Source organism: Opisthocomus hoazin, chromosome W (genome assembly GCF_030867145.1).
Source record: "Opisthocomus hoazin isolate bOpiHoa1 chromosome W, bOpiHoa1.hap1, whole genome shotgun sequence".
NCBI lineage: Eukaryota > Metazoa > Chordata > Aves > Opisthocomiformes > Opisthocomidae > Opisthocomus > Opisthocomus hoazin.
The window spans coordinates 24,015,998-24,032,928 of record NC_134453.1 but is presented as its reverse complement, the minus strand read 5'-3'; the positions used below and the strand labels follow the sequence as shown (position 1 = coordinate 24,032,928).

The following is a 16,931-nucleotide window of genomic DNA, read 5'->3' as shown; positions in this document are numbered from 1 at the left end:
GACATAGGATCCGAGGTATGGAAATGACTGCAGTGCCGCATGCAAATACAAGCCTAATTTCATGCGCAGTGATGTTATCATGTCATAAGTCGATATCATACAGCACAGCAAAATCGTCATCCTTATCTTTTCCCAGCGATGATGAACAGCACGGCACTGAACACATACAGCAGGTATGGGTTTACATACTAGAGCCACTTGATCAAAGACAGAAACATTTTTTACTGGCGACTCTTGAACTAACAAAATAAGTGTGTATAACAAAATCTAAGAAAGCTGTTTTAACACACTCTGCTTAGCCCTGCCGTTATCCCCGCCCCACGCTTGGGTGCCAAATTTGATGTTATGATTTTGGCCTGTGGCCAGCAACAAAAGGGCCATGTGGCCGCTCTGCCGCCCCTCCCCCTCCTGGGGTGCGGAAGAGAATGGAAAGAAACAGGCAGAAACTGGTGGGTCGGGATAAGGGTAGTTTAACAGAATAGCAAACAAAGGGAACAGGAAAAACAACAATACTGATAAGGAGAATGCACAAAACAAAACAGGAGAACGCAGAGAGCTGCTCTCACCGCCCGCCGCGCGCTCCCGAGCCATGAGTGCCTTCCCCCAGCACAGCTCCCCCAACCAGAACCCAGCATGGCGGCACATGGTATGGAATACCCTGTTTTGTTTGGCCAGGTTGGGTCAGCCCGCCCAGCTGTGTTCCCTCCTGGTGAAAACCCTATTCTGGCCAAACCCAGGACAACAACTTTATGTATTGAGTTGTTAAGGAACTTTTGAGAGTTTGTAAGTTTATTTACTTCTGGGCTTTGTTATGCAATGACTTAGCCACACTTGTCTTCTGCACTAGCTTCTATGTACGGGTGAGGATCAAGTGTAGACTATCCACTTCTGTACTCCAGCATTATCCAAAAAACAACTGGTGTTTCTCAAGTCTTGTCTTTCAATGGAAAAAAAAATTGGCATCTGTGTGTAACTTGGATAGTTAAAATTGTGACTTGCATTAGATCAAAAGCACAACCATTTTCTATATGTTAATGCAATTCTTTCTTTCATGTTGGTGTGAACCTGAAGTTTATGTTATATACAATACATGGGAAGGTTTCCTGCTGATCGATGTAGTGTAGCATGGGCAATGTATGGCATTCTGTATGTTCAGGACACCTTGCACTCGAGACAGCTTTATTATGTGGGTTTGTTAAAGTTAATTTTTTTGCCTTTTTGTCTTTCAATTTAGAATGAATACAGAATATTGTATGACACGTGTTCAATGTGTAATTTAGTCTGAAAACTTAATATGCCTCTAAGATTATTTATTCATTTCTTCTTTGTTTACAGAACGGGCACAGTGGTGTTAGAACACAGGCAACTCTTGACAGTAAGTTTACAAAGCTTGGGTTGTGCACAGGACTTTCTGATCTTTCCTTACTACTTGCTGTGTGCACAACTGTAGTAGTGACATCTGGTTTAAGGTTTTATATTGTTATCACTGGCTAATTTTTGACTGACCCGTTTGAGTTTGTTTTGTGCTTGCTTCTTGACTAAAACTGAAGTATGAAAGCAGCCCTATTAAATCTACAAACCTAAGCAGTCTTAGGATTAGAGAAGCTGCTTTGCTACTGCTTTTTCTTTTGAATTTATCTGCCAAAAATTAATATAAAATTAAAAGTTAATATCAAATTTCTTAGCAATTCTTCCAATTCTCAGTTGGGAAGCTGCGAGTAGCATTTAGCTGTAATGAAACAGTCACATTCTTTGAATACAGCTCTCAACTGGGTATAGTGCTACTTGTGCCCTGTTAAAAGCCCATGGGGAATAAGGGTGACTAACATGTTCCCTTTGCCGGGTAGCTTGCTGACTTGCAGTAGAGTAATAACAGTACTGGCTCTGATACAGGCATTACTGTTATCTTCATTTTGGCCTGTTTCTAATGTATTTTACTTGTAGCACTCCTACAGCTCTCTTCCTGGAGAGATTGTAGTATTACTACTAATTGTAGTATTCAGTCTTCTGACCTTTATGTGCTGCTCTGTGGAAGTTCTCAAGGGCAGCAGTGTGAATTAACATCTTTTGGAATTCCAACACTTCAATTTTAGGTCTGTCCTCCTTTTAAATGTCTCTTCAGGTAGGTTGTTAGTGGGCAGCTTTTTTTTTTAATACTTCTTAGTAGAAAGAAGTTGAGTATTCAGACCTGTAAAGAGTGTTTTGTTAGTGCCGAGCTCAATTTAAATGAGCAGGAGGAGTGTACATGCCCAAAGAGTTACCACTTAAAAGATTGTTATATATGACAACAACTTTTCAAGTGGAAAACTTTCTTACTCTCGTGTACAGAATTAATAAACAATTTATGAAATTCACTACAGAACTTGTCTTTTTGCTGTGAAAAAAAAAGATATGAGAATTCCTGATATTTTTGTAATTATTCTATAATGGCTTTATTAGTCCCTTTTTCTATGCCAGTTCTCTTCTGAGATCACTTTTGGTTTTTTCTGTATCTCAAGCACATAGATACATGGAAGAAGACCGATTCCAGTTTGTCATGCATCCAAACTATTTTGAAATTCTCTCTTCTTAACATTTGAAAGTACTGACCTTTTCCATTCTGTATGTGCTGATAATATTCTTAATTGTTCATCTCTCATCTTTGCTGCTGTTGTTCTTTAATATCCAGATCTCGTGCTTCCTAAACCCTTAGTTTAAAGCGTGACTGGTGTGTTATAATTCTGATCATCCTACTTGTCTCCTGGTTTTCTTTGTCTTGCACATCGTGTTCAGGCATCTTTTAAGGGGTCTTAATGAAGATAGTGATTCTGTCCCTTGTACTGAGGACATCTACTTTTACTTCAAGAAGGGAACCCTGCTCTAAATGTATTGAGAGTTGTAAATGTTATTTACTTATTTTTATATGTATCTTGCCAGGAGGTATCAGGTGATATAGTTGCCTTCTTCATAACTGTGTTTCTGTTTGTCACTTGAATTTCCTTCTCTGTTGTCAGTTACCCTCATACTTATTGCCAAGGCCAAGACCTTTTGATTTCTGTTTGTGTAGCACCAAATTCAGCAACCTGACTTGGGTCATTTAGCGAGGAAGCCAAACCAATAACGTGAACAAACTATGATGCATAACTTCCAAGTGTATATCTGACTTTTGTTTGGTTCTAAGACTGTTTCATGTGCATTGCAAGTTAGTGATGATCCACTGAGTAGTGGTCTCTGGTGCGGTATGGAAACATGGCCCAGCAGAAGGCAGGGCTCAACTCTCTGAGTTTTATTGGTGGGTGAGTGCCTCTAATTCTGTGTATTGACTTCAGAGGACAAGAGAAGCATAGAAACAGCTGGGTATTATGTTGGGCAGTAGAGTTGTTCAGTGTCTTATTACAGTATAGTGATCCTTTGGAAAGGCACATCTGTGGTAAACAAGTTCTACTCTGTGTAGCCTAAAAAGTAATATTAATGCTAAATGTTTTTTGTTATCTAGGTCAAATAAAGTAAGACAATATTTGAAAACTCTTTAGCCATTAAAAGTGCTTAATGCTGTGCTAAATTGTGGCCTTTTATTGTAGCTTCTTTTTTTCTACTGCATTACACATTTGACTCATTTCTCCAAACTGGTAAGTTGTATGTGCCCTTGTACTCCAGCGATCCAAGTCTCAAACATCAAAGGTGCCGTGTAGGTTGGAATGAAGAACCAGAGCTGTAGGTAAAAGCAGATTTGTACAGTGCCTTGAAAAGTGCAAATTACTTTTGTTTGTGGAACCAAATGCAAGGAATTTTAAAATGAGGATTGACTTGTAAGCAAAAGTTAGTAATCCAGATAGAGGGTGGTGAAGTACAGAAGACTGTAATTTACTACATGTATAGCAGTGAAAATTATAAAGGTGAAGAGCTTAAAGGGAAAAAATTATAGTTCTGTTGCTGTTTGAATTTCCATTAATAGCCAGATTGCTTGATACTGTTACTGGTTCTTAATGGTCAGGATTTTGTAAACCAAGGGAAGAATACTGTTGTGTTCCTGGATCCAGGCTGGGATGTCAGGTATGCTGGAATTTGTCTTTGAATGCCTCTCTAACTGGTTGCAGCTACTTCATCAGTTCCAGTGCCTAAGACAGAGCCTTCTCCCTTACTACCTTCTGCTGGTTCTCTGCCTAGCATGGTATCCACCACTGCTTCACTTCTGCCTTCAGCATCACAGCACGCGGCAACGTTGCCCAACTTGCCTCAGTCCAGTGACTTGGCCAGCAGCTCACTTTCTCAGTTAAGCAGGTACAGTAGGAGTTGTGATAAACTGAAAGGGGTTCAGTTTCGGGGAAAGGGTGAACATGAGGGTGATTGCGTATGGGGCTGTCAGACACCAGGGTCCCCTTTTCTGTCATTAACTAGAATTAGGAGAGAGATTCAGAAGAGACCATGATGTTTCTGGTTGCAAAATATGAGCTCTGGGCTGCCTTTTAATGTTAGAGCAGCTGCTGTCCCCAAGTTTTCATGGAATATGAACAACTTTGTGTTTCAAGTGGCTCTTGCTCCAATCATGTCAGCTAAATTAGCTAAATTGATTCCCCCACTTTGTTTTTCCTACTTTGTCCACAGTGCCTGCTGTTTGTTTAGTGTTGTATGTTTGAAATCATTCCTTAATTAAAAAATAGAAATAATTCCACAGGGACAGTGTGTGTTTTTTCTAAGACATTTCCTTAAGACACTGAAATATCTGATTGGTGTTCGTGGAAGTGCATTTAGCACAGCTTAGCTCATTTGCACTATCTGTCTGATTTTTTTTATTTTTTTTAGTGCCTGTTACTTGAGCTCTATCCTCAGGCAGGTGAAATCTGATGCTATACTGGTTGACTTATATTTTAATACTCACCTTTGTACTGTATTTGTTAATATAAGAAACTAATTTTATGGGCTATCACAGAGTTTTTTCTGTTTCACAGCTAGGACATAGTTGATTTTCTTTTAATAGACTAGTGTTTTCTGTTGAATAAAATGGTAAATGCATCAAATAACAAGAATTACTCCATTCACAGTAGAAACATCTTCTCCCCACATTTGTTTGTTGAAAAGCTGTGTACATTGGTAGAAATTTTAGTTGGAGGATTGATGCTGTTGGATAGATACCAAGCACCATGAGAAGATGATTCCTGAATTCCAAGCATTGGTTGTGTTGGCAGCTCTTGTCTGTGTCTCTGCCATAGGTCAGATGGTCAATTACAGCTTATTAGAAGAGCTGGGGAGAGTGGGCAAGGGAGTGGTTTAAAACCGTATGTTGGACTGAACCATTTCTTTCCTTGCTGCCTGAAGTGGTGTCACTGTAATTCCTGCAGACGGGGAACAGTTTTAAAGAGTTGAAGTAAAATTAATCTATGAAACTACCAAGATTTATTCTGGTCCCACACCTCAAAGAGCTGCTGGAAGTGTGTGCCCTTAAATTAGGGCATATAATTTACCCTGCAGCTTTGTTATGAAAACTGCTGTATTTTCTTGTGGCTATTTCCATAGAGAACACTAAAATATTTGTTATGGTTAGGATCTCTCTTGCTTCTGATTTCGCATGAGGAGGGGCATTTTGAGCATCAAACCATACATATTTTTTATGGCTTTGTTTTGTTTGCCTTTATTCAGTGTTCATTTTGTTTATTCCATACTGTACTGTAAGTTATATTCTTGACCTCGAATGTAAGGTATAACTTTTGTCAGTGTAAATGTTTAAGAACCCATTTCAGTCACCTTTCAGGGAGACATTTAAACATCTTTGGATTACAGATGAATGTTGGTGCTGCTGTTACTGCCAAAAGTTTGCAGGCCTGGTCAGCTAGGGGAAAAAGGTGGTGCTGAAGCAGAGTTGCTTCTTGAAATGAAGTTATCTGCAGATGGTTTTTCATCAGGGGATTCTTTATTTTCATATTTTACAGTGTATGTATAAAACTGAACTGATAGTTCCGATTCATCTTTTCAAAGAGGAAATGGCTTTTGGTGGGGTGTAGTGGTATGAACTGGCTTTGATTAAATTGCCAGATTCTGTAGTAGTACATCTAATTTGGGGGCTTTCACAGATGTTTTTCATTTGGTGGGGGTTTGTTGTTTTGTTTGGGTGTTTTTTTTTTTGTTTTTTTTTGAGCCCTGCCTTTTGAGAGTGTGATGGGGCTTTTGGCAGAGTTATGGGGCAAATACCCTGCAGTTCTAATTGGTTGAACTAATTTTATGAAGGTTATGTGAGAAATACCATAGTGAGTCAAACCAAAGCACTGCCTCACCTAATTAATACCTGTGCCTGGTGGCAGGCAGCAGTAGTTGCTCAGGGAAAAAATGAGAAACAAGCCATGTGTTGTTTGAACCTTCTTCTGGTTTTGGACTTTACATGTCTTGGAGTCATTGTTACATAATTCCTGAAGCAGCTGTTGTTTTTCTAAAAATAAAGTAAATTGATAAATACAAATAAATGATGTTTTAGATGTTTCTTGTTAGTAATAGTTGTCTCTGTACTTCAATTTTTTTTCATTAAACGTAGTCAGATATTAGTTAAAGGAAAAATTGTCTGTAGGGGTGTGTGTATATATGCACACACCCCTACAGACAATTTTTTATTTAATATCCTACTGTCTGTGTATGTGTATATGCATACCTACAATTTTTATTCTTTAACTAGTATCCTACTACCTACTCTGTGTTTGTACATATACGTGTGTGTATATATACATACATATATATTTTAAAATTTTCTAGGAAAATTAATTTTATTCTTTGCAATTTCTTTCTAGCTCCCTTTCCAATCATCAGAGCAGCCTCTCCCCTGCCTCAGTGTTGTCTTCAAGCACATCACATGCAGTAAGTATTTGCATTTCAACAGATGTTTGGCATATAGTCCAGTTTATCTGATGATTAGACCCTCTTTTAAAGTTCTTTGTGTCCCAGTACACTAAGAACTGAAACAAGAGCCTTATCTCAGGGAAGAAGGACTGCCAGCCCTCTAGTGGTAAAAAAAGGTCTTTACCACTTGTGATTTGTTCTAGATCAGGAATAACTATTACAGAGACTTGCCAGTCATAAACTATAGAGGAAATTTTTGTGTCAGCAAGGGGGGGGGTGGAATAAAGAAAGAATTTATTGTAACAAATGCATTTTAAAAAATCTTTAGAAGTGGCTGTCTGAAACTTCTCTAAAATGTGGACTGTTAGTAGTGTCCACAGGAGAGGTTAACCGGCAAAATGCAGGTGATGGAATGATACATATCATAACAAATGCCTTCTGACAGATGATTTTAGAATTTACCACGTGGCATTGTTGTCACCTGTGTATTTAATGCATTTGAGATAAGGCAAATGGTACTGAACACAGTGCTCTAGATGAGGTTGCACAAACAAAAGTCAGAGAGACACTGCCTTGTTCTGTGATGGGGTAATTTTGTACAATCCCAGTTGGGGTATGCAGATAGGTTACTGCTTTTCTTTATGCCTGTGTTTTGGTTTGTAATGCTCCATCCCTACTGAATATGTAACTTAAAAGTAAACACTTATCCAAATGTCCTTCTCTTGTCAGAGTTGTTTTGGCTTCTGTGTGTTGATGACACTGTTTTGCAAGTGTGATCAGCTTACAGCTAAGGCACTGTATTGTGCTGGATTCAAACCAGGAACTCCTCTACCCTCACGTGTTCCTGTAATACATCTGGTCTGCATTTCAGTTAACCACATTGACTCTGTTGTGGGTCATTGCAGTTTCAATCTCTTAAATTCTGCAAGTGCATTGAGGAAATCACAGTAGTAGTGTCCTGTATTTTGAAAACAAATACTGTCTTTTGGAAGAATATAGGAGTTTATTTAACATAACAAGTACTAGCTTAAAGGAGTATACAAGCAAAGGACAAGAAATAATGCAATGGAGTGACATTTGAGTTACTGTGGTATAATTTTATGATGATATAATGGTTTGAATTTAACTCTCATGTAAAAATTCTCTTTGAATACTTAAAAATCACAAGCATGCAACTTAGATGCTTGCTTGGTACATAGATAATGCGTATCTTTCTTTTGCTTGTACTGCTGTTACTTAAGATTGTTGGGTTTGGTTTTTTATTTCCCCCCCCAGCATTTTCCACTGTGGTGTACCTAGACTTCAGCAAGGCTTTCGACACAGTCTCCCATAATATCCTCCTGGGGAAGCTCAGGAAGTGTGGGCTGGATGAGTGGTCGGTGAGGTGGATTGAGAACTGGCTGAATGGCAGAACTCAGAGGGTTGTCATCAGCGGCGCTGAGTCTAGTTGGAGGCCGGTAACTAGTGGTGTCCCCCAAGGGTCAGTACTGGGCCCAGCCTTGTTCAACTTCTGGATACACCAGCAGGCTATGCTGCCATTCAGTGTGACCTGGACAGGCTGGAGAGCTGGGCAGAGAGGAACCTGATGAGGTTCAACAAGGGCAAGTGCAGGGTCCTGCACCTGGGGAGGAACAACCCCATGCATCAGTACAGGCTTGGGGTGGACCTGCTGGAGAGCAGCTGTGCGGAGAGGGACCTGGGTGTCCTGGTGGACAACAGGTTAACCATGAGCCAACAGTGTGCCCTGGCTGCCAAGAAGGCCAATGGCATTCTGGGATGCATCAAGAGGAGTGTGGCCAGCAGGTCGAGGGAGGTTCTCCTTCCCCTCTACACTGCCCTGGTGAGGCCTCATCTGGAGTACTGTGTCCAGTTCTGGGCTCCCCAGTTCAAGAAAGATGAAGAGCTACTGGAGAGAGTCCAGCGGAGGGCTACGAGGATGGTGAGGGGACTGGAGCATCTCTCCTACGAGGAGAGGCTGAGGGAGCTGGGCTTGTTCAGCCTGAAGAAGAGAAGGCTGCGAGGGGACCTTATAAATGCTTACAAATATCTGAAGGGTGGGTGTCAGGAGGATGGGGCCAGACTCTTTTCAGTGGTGCCCAGTGACAGGACAAGGGGTAGTGGGCACAAACTGAAGCACAGGAAGTTCCATCTGAATATGAGGAAGAATTTCTTCCCTCTGAGGGTGACGGAGCCCTGGAACAGGCTGCCCAGGGAGGTTGTGGAGTCTCCTTCTCTGGAGATATTCAAGACCCGCCTGGACTAGGTCCTCTACAACCTACTGTAGGTGACCCTGCTTCGGCAGGGGGGTTGGACTAGATGACCCACAGAGGTCCCTTCCAACCCCTACCATTCTGTGATTCTGTGATTCTGTTTATTTGCTCTGTGATCCTCATTATTTTTGTCTCCTTTCTAGCACACCAGTGTTGAGAACACAACTTTGCTTCAGCCTGCAACAACCTTTTCAACTGCTTCAACCTCAGCCCCTAGCACCACCTCTTCTGTTGTCAGCATGGCAAGCAGTATGAACACTACCAACAGCCTTGGCCTGAGCGTTACCAGTGTGTCTATAGCAGCTGCTACCACACGGGCAGCTCCCTTAGTGTCTTCAGGTTCGCAAGATTAACAGATCATGTGGATAGACGGAGGACTTCAGTCAGCAGGGCTGTCAGTTGAGCATCTCACCAGCCGTAACTATGCTGAGAAGTCCACACTCTTGACTAGCATTTTCAGCATTCTTTTTATTTGCTGGCTTATAAAAATAAAGTTGCCTGGTTTTGTGTATTTGAAATATTTGTTAGGGTGTTATGTGGCATTTATATAGTACATTCCATCCCCGAAGAGCTTTATAAATACACAGCAGAGCAGTTCTGACTTTGGAAGTTTTGGGCTAGGAGATTCGCCCAGTTTGTATTCCAGGTTGTGATCAGCTCTTGGCTGTGAGTTCACGTTAGCTTGAATTTTAGTCTTCTCTGTGACTTGAATTCATTTGGCAGTATCAAAACATACTTCAGTGTCCTCACTATCATATGCCACATCCCTACTGCCGCATCTACAGAAAGGAAAAAAGTGTCTGATGTCTGGGTCATTCCACAGCAAATAGCACTTCAGAAAAAGGGTCCACAGAGAGAAGGTGGGGAGGCTTCTTGCACTGAAGTGGAAGCAATGCTAAATTCTCGCTTGCTTCTCTAATCAAACTGAACTGCTAGAAGGAAATCCTGTGGAGGGAAGTGAATGATTTAAATATTAAGATCAAACTTATTTACAGAAGGATTTCTCATTCCAATACCTTGTAAATGAAGTGTCTGATGACTGGCTGAAGTGCATTATTTTGCTCTTCTGCTTCCTAGCACTGCTTCATGGAGGCAACTGAAACTGTATCAGTCGTCTTCTCTTTGCTATTCCCAGCTGCCATAAGTCACCCACAAAAAGTACACTGGCAACATTTTGTGGTTTTCACTCTATTGCTGGTGATAAGGGGAATGTGTTGACAGAGCAGAAAATGAAAGGAGAGAATTTTCTCTCTTAGATGGAGAACAATGCCTGAATTCTGCCTTCAGGAGAGGACTGAGGAAAGAAAGGAGAAATTCCTGTAATTCTTGTAACCCTCTTGGACAAAGTAAATGACAAAATCAGACTGCTGTTCTCTGATGGAACTGTTTTCAGTCTTAAGTAACCTGTGCTTTCCATTTCTTGAGGCATGATTAAACTCTTCAGGCTATTTTGAGCATTTTCATCAACCAGCACAAAATTCTTCTGCATAGTTCTGCTCTTTACAAGATATGACAGTGCAGCTGCCAGGGCTTGTGAGCTATCTCGTCTCAATGCTGAAGCCTTTTCTTTTTTAAAGGCTTGTTAAAGTGTCTGTATCTTGATTCTACAGGCAAAGCTCCCCCAAACCTGCCCCAAGGTGTACCGCCCTTGTTGCATAACCAGTATATTGTGGGACCTGGAGGACTTCTGCCTGCCTACCCAGTAAGCAATTTAATTGTTCCTGTCCTTGATTGCTTAACCCTTGGTGCAAGTGGGCCCTCCAGACCTGCTGCTGTCTATGCCAAGGCATTTGTGTTGGCACATGTTGCACCTGGGATTCTTGTTCCAAATGCTGAAGAATGTGAAATGTATTCATTGAGGGGTTACTGTTGACAGTAAACTGCAGAACTGTTGGTACAGACCTGATTTGGCTGCTTTTGAAGCTAAATACGTGTGTTGCTATGGTTTTCAGTGATAGCAGGTTTTAGGCCTTTTGAGTAAAATTAGACTCATTCAAGTTTGTGTTACTGGAATAGATTTACTATAGTAATGGTTGAAATGTGCCATGTGTCCTGTCTGTCATACTTTGAAAGATTGCACATAGCTTTTTGATGTCTGACCAGGATGAACATATTCTTGATTATCTGTTTTTTGAATCAGAAACCTTATTCTAATCATTTTGCTATATCACACTGAATGAGAGGGGATATCATAGGTTGCTTTGTGATCTAGTCATTAAATCTTAAATCCTGCTATTTTCAGAAGTAACGATTGAAGTAAATAAGGCTGTTGCTCTTACTCCCAAATCTGAATGCCCTGTAGATTTTACACAAGTTGATGAATGATGCATCTGTGAAAACAGTATTGAAGATGGGACAGTCATACTCTCCTCAGAGGACTGCTGTCACCAAGAAACGACATCAGAGTGGCAAGCCATTTTAAGCTTAGCTCTACTAGCCTTAAAATGCTACAGTGCGCCATGATAGCACAATGCAACATATAGCTGTACACCTTTAAAATAGACTTGGCCTGGGTCAAACTCTTTTTAAAGCCCCAAATTGGTCAGCATCAGAGAAAAGTGTTATAATGATGTTTTATTTTTATCTGTCTTTAAGCAGATTTATGGTTATGATGATCTCCAGATGCTTCAAACCAGGCTGCCAATGGTAAGTAAATGGCTTGGTTAATTTTAAACAAGTTATCTTCACTGTTGATCATTTGTGCAACACAAATCAGTTCATTTGATAGCGATTAAGAGCTTATCCTTATGTTCTATATTGTGGGTTTTTTTAAATATCCACAAACAGTTTCTCTAGGTGGTGTAAATTGATATAGAGCAACTGTTGCATCACACATTCATCTATCTGCAAATTCTGTAAATAGAAGCAAGTGTGCTCTGTGCTTTTGAGTGGAGAAATTTTTAATTGTTGTAGCAACAGTATGACATCTTGTCAAATCTAGTTGAAATCTGAGCGTGAATGTCTTCTTTTACCAAGAGGTAGGGTTGAACAGCAAGTACACAAATTAGCAGCCAGTAGGTGCACTTGACAGGCTTTGGAGGCGCTCATAGGTGGAGATCTTTGTGTATGCATCATGGCAACAAATGCAGGTGAACTGCAGGAGGGAGAGCATATGAAGTTTTCTTCCTTACCTGGATCCAGAATGTAAATGGTGTGTGAGAAGTTGAGAGATTCACAAAGAGCCTCAGCCTAGATTGTGGAAAGGTAAACAATTTTGTTTTCAGAAAACTAGGATAAGGAACGTGGAGAGAAAGTTTGGGAACATGTAACTGAGAAAAGTCACAGGATTAAGTGATGCAGTTTATCAGTAGAGGCAGAAATGGAGCAATGAGCAGTGATCTGGAAAAGAAGTATTACTGGATGAATGCCATAGTTAAGGTCCAAGTCAGTATCAGGTCTTCCATGTGGAGTCTGGGGACAGCTAGAGTCAGATAGTCAAAGGTGAGTACAGGGATATTCCGGACAAAACCCTGTCTAGCTGCACATCCTGAATTAAAAGAATAAAGTTGAGCACATTAATGAAGACATGATCCTTGGAAAAATTGTCAACTGAAATGAATAGGTTTATTTTCAGAGCAGCAAAATGACAAAATGTTTGCAGAATTTGGGCCAGGAGAGACATGGTTACATTGGTAGGGTACAAAATGTTTTCTAGGAGTGCTGTTCAACTTTTATCAGCCTGCACTTCCCATCCTTTTGCCCAATTTTTTGTTGCTCTCTGGACAGGAGTATTTTTTCCGTGTAGCTGTACCACAGGGTTATGCAGGGGCTGGAGCAGAGCATGCCTCTTGGTGGGAAGGTTTGGTTCTGAGGGGCCAGTAGCTGAGAATTATTGATGTTATTTACATGTAGTGACAGTAAATGGAGAGAAAAAATGAATGGGTAATACTTAATCTAAAATAAATACAGTAAAGCACATGGAGAAAAAAAATTAATAACCTGTCTGTTCAGTCCAAGAGTAAGGCTGAACAAGAGAAAACATAAGCATTCATACCTTGTCTGTGTTGCCCTGGAATAGTTTGTGCTGTAAGGTGTTTTCAAGCAGCATAATAAGAGAGTTGTCGTGAAAAATGCCTGAAGTGGCAAGAGTAGACGAACTCGGCCTAATCAAAGTGATCTCTGCCATGCCTCTCATTCATCAGATGGTCTAAACTGGGGTGGAAGGTGGAAAATGTTTAGGATATAAGGACTGAAGAGATGATTCTGATGACGATGGCTAAACCCTGGCAGAGGTTTTCCAAAGAAATTGAGGAAAGTTCATCCTTGAAGAGGTGCCAAAGAGAAGAGTGGACAGGGCCATAGGGCACAGGATCTGCTGAGCCCTGTTTGGAGCAGGGCTTGGAGTAGGTGTTGAGTGGAAGTCGCTTCCCCCCACCCCAAAGATGGGTCGAATAAATAGGTGAATAAATAATGCAGGTGGTGGCAGGCGAGTGCAGTGGCGAGAGGCGGCAGGAGGAGCACGAGTGCCAGGGCAGCGCGCCACAGGCGGGGCTGTGGGGTTGCAGGCGCAGGCATGGTGGGGCTGTGGATGGTGCTGGGCAGTGTGTGTGGATGGAGCCTGGTGAGGTGTGGTGGTGGTGCGGATGGGCGCTGTGCTTGGGGTGCTGCCAGGTGGGTGACTTTATGTGGTGCTGCAGCTTTCTATGCCTCGCTTTCTGATTGCAGTCTGATTGCAGCGAGTTTTGGCTGGTGGCTGTGGTGGTCTTAAGGAAGTGCGTTGGTGGGGTGGCCGTGCATGGGGAAGGGCGGTGGTGTGTTGGGGGGAGGTTGGCTGGTTGGATGTGAAAGCATTGGGGTAGTGAGACATGGGGCAGTTCTGCTGCTGATGTTTTTTTTGTGGTTTCTCCTTTCCCTCCCAGGCGAGCTCTGATGCCTGTTATGTTCCACTGAATTTCCCCTCCTGCCTAAGTCTCTTTTCCTTGTGTAATGTGCCAGTATTGGTTGTGGGTTTTTTACTTTTGGTATATTTGTCATCTTTGTTTTCGTGTCAATACATCATTTCTTTTTACATTTTGGAAGATTTGTAAAATGATGTATTTCTCGGGAATCTCAGGAACTCTAAGTCCAGATGTCATTTGAGCTGGTAGCTCTGGGTCTAAGCACTTGAGCACTGAATGTTTATTGATGAAGCTTCTACAATCTCTTTGCTTCCCTTTCCTCGGTTTGAACCTCATTGTAATGGGGGATAAGAAGTCTTTTCTAAGGTGGTGTTTATTGAATGAAGGAGACGCAGCCAGAAATATTTTTGTATAGGGTGATTTTTGCTATTTTTGCCAGTTGAAGAATTTTTCATGACTACTGTCTCATTGTGCTGCGTGGAGGAAAAGGTCCTCTATGAACAATTCCATTTTTCCAATTTCCAGTGTTTGCCTGGTGAAATGCTTGTGTCTTATGTCCTCATATTACTGGAACTTCTCAGTTTCTTTGTCTTTTATTTTTTTTTAGTCACTGAGTACATAATTTCTTTCCTTTTTTTTTTTTTTTTGAAGTTCTTTTTCAATGGTCTGTTTTGCTTTGGAGGTCCCAAGTGCAATCTGGTGCTGAGGGTAGGTGGTGTCAGGGGAGGTTGCTGATGGCCTTGTCCAGTGATGCTTTTGGATATATCTCCAGGACTGGACATCCCACAACCTCCCTTATCCCTCTTCTGGTGTTGTATCACCTTCATGGTAAAGATAATAGTGTGTTTATTCTTTTGTGTTTGAATTCCCTGTATTCCAGCTTGTGTCATTACCTCTCCTCATCTCTGTTTTTTACATGTGAGGAGGGTTTGCTTTCTTCAGCTACCTTAGAGAAGACAGAGCCAATGAGGTTGCCCCTGCCTGGTGTCACAGGGTATTTCTGGTTAGAAGAAATCAGGAGGACTGTAATCTGGAAGTTGCATCTTGAGGGGTCTAGCTGTGTACCTGAATATATTTGCTCCCACTTGTTTTCTTGCTCTCCAGCTGCATGGGAAATGCCCATTTGTGTTTGCATGGAACAGTGTCCTTGTAGTGATGTGGTGGGCGAGGTGGTGTGACTTGAGCATGGAGAACAACCTCTTTGTCCCATGCGGGAGGGGGCCAAAGCTGCTGAACTTTTGTGTTGTCTTGCTCGGGCTTACCTGGGGAGGGCAAAGCACCCAGGGCAGATATTTTTGCGGTGGTGGTTGAAGGGCGAAGGAGCAGCTGGTGCTGGTGGTGAGTGGACAGTTTTCTTCATGGGGAATGCTTTGCTGGTCTGTACTGGTTCGCTTGGACCATGTTGGGTGGTGGCGTTTGGGGGATGTATATTTTTGTTTGCTAATGATGTGTTGGGATCAAGAAGGCCTAGGCTGATGTGCTCAGTGTAGCGAGGCAGGTTCCTATGGCCACTGGTGAGCACAGGCAGGAGCATCTTGGGACAGTTGTAGTGGTTGTAGGAGAGTAATGAGCAGTCCTGGGCATCTCCGTTTTTTTGTGGCTTTTTGGTGTTTCTTGGGTGGGGTTGGTAGCACTGGTGTACTGTTCCTTGTCCAAATCTCCACAGACCTTGGTGGGTCCTCTCCTTGCCTCTTTGAGGTGCCCATTGTCCATGCCACCCTGCTTGGCCCCAAGCAGTGCTGTGGCATTGCTGAATGGTTGTTTGTGATGGGGTGGTGGTTTGGAGATGACTTTCGTGTCTTGGTAGTGGAAGAGGGTTGGGAAGGGAGGGGGCGGGTGGTGGGAGAGGAGGAGCACGCAGGGCAGGTGTCATGTCGTCTGGGCGAGTGTGTGCTCTGAGGTTCTGGCATCAGTGGAAGATGTCCGTGGGCTTGGAGGACCATGGTGACTCCCCAAGAGTGGCCTGCTGTCTGAAGCCTTCGACCGGGGCAGGAAGCATCAGTAGGATGGGCTGCAGGAGGGAGGCTCATCCCTGCCTGCCTGCAGAGATACTGTCTTTGCCTGTCAGGTACATGCATGATGGATCATCTCTTCTCTCTTCTCTTCTCTTCTCTTCTCGTCTCGTCTCGTCTCTCGTCTCTTCTCTCGTCTCTTCTCTCGTCTCTTCTCTCGTCTCTTCTCTCGTCTCTTCTCTCGTCTCTTCTCTCGTCTCTTCTCTTCTCTTCTCTTCTCTTCTCTTCTCTTCTCTTCTCTTCTCTTCTCTTCTCTTCTCTTCTCTTCTCTTCTCTTCTCTTCTCTTCTCTTCTCTTCTCTTCTCTTCTCTTCTCTTCTCTTCTCTTCTCTTCTCTTCTCTTCTCTTCTCTTCTCCTCTCCTCTCCTCTCCTCTCCTCTCCTCTCCTCTCCTCTCCTCTCCTCTCCTCTCCTCTCCTCTCTCTTCTCTCGTCTCGTCTCGTCCCCTCTCCTCTCCTCTCCTCTCCTCTCCTCTCCTCTCCTCTCCTCTCCTCTCCTCTCCTCTCCTCTCCTCTCCTCTCCTCTCCTCTCCTCTCCTCTCCTCTCCTCTCCTCTCCTCTCCTCTCCTCTCCTCTCCTCTCCTCTCCTCTCCTCGTTTTTATTTCCAACAAGAGAATGACTAAATAAAATATATAAATTAATGGCCAGATAAATAAATAAATGGAGTTCTGTGATAAATAGTTGTTGGCATGAGCCCTGCAGTGTCCATGGAGACTTTCCCCTTCATCGGGGGAGGTTGCGGTCCAGACGGGCTAGATAATGTGGTGGGTAATAAATACCACCCCTCTCCCCATCGCCTTGTGGCTGTCCATGAGTGTGCAGCACAGCAATTTCCTCCTTCTTCCTTTCCAGCAAATGCGTGGTCATGCTGTGGGTGTGTGGGCTGTGCCACAGCCTGGCCCTGGCCTCACCGTGGTGCTGCTGACCTTGCTGCGGTCATGCCTGTTTCCCTGTCGGCACGAGCTCCTGGCTGGAAAAGGTGTGAGTGGTGCTGAGCAATCCCAGCCTGGGC

At 42.7% G+C, this 16,931-nt stretch overlaps 1 protein-coding gene across 4 annotated transcripts in view; it reads left to right on the top strand.

Moving 5' to 3' along the window:
• The window catches only part of LOC104337953 (ubiquitin-associated protein 2), a 122,155-nt gene that overhangs the window by 82,401 nt on the left and 22,823 nt on the right, over positions 1-16,931 (top strand). For 2 of the 4 annotated variants that reach the window (XM_075446363.1, XM_075446361.1), the window contains exons 16-21: positions 1,336-1,375; positions 4,077-4,260; positions 6,753-6,819; positions 9,215-9,410; positions 10,682-10,773; positions 11,670-11,717. In XM_075446363.1, the coding sequence (XP_075302478.1) occupies positions 1,336-1,375; positions 4,077-4,260; positions 6,753-6,819; positions 9,215-9,410; positions 10,682-10,773; positions 11,670-11,717 (627 nt within the window). Of the gene's footprint in view, positions 1-1,335; positions 1,376-4,076; positions 4,261-6,752; positions 6,820-9,214; positions 9,411-10,681; positions 10,774-11,666; positions 11,718-16,931 lie in introns of all 4 variants that reach the window. The other 2 variants (XM_075446362.1, XM_075446360.1) reach the window with 1 other exon arrangement.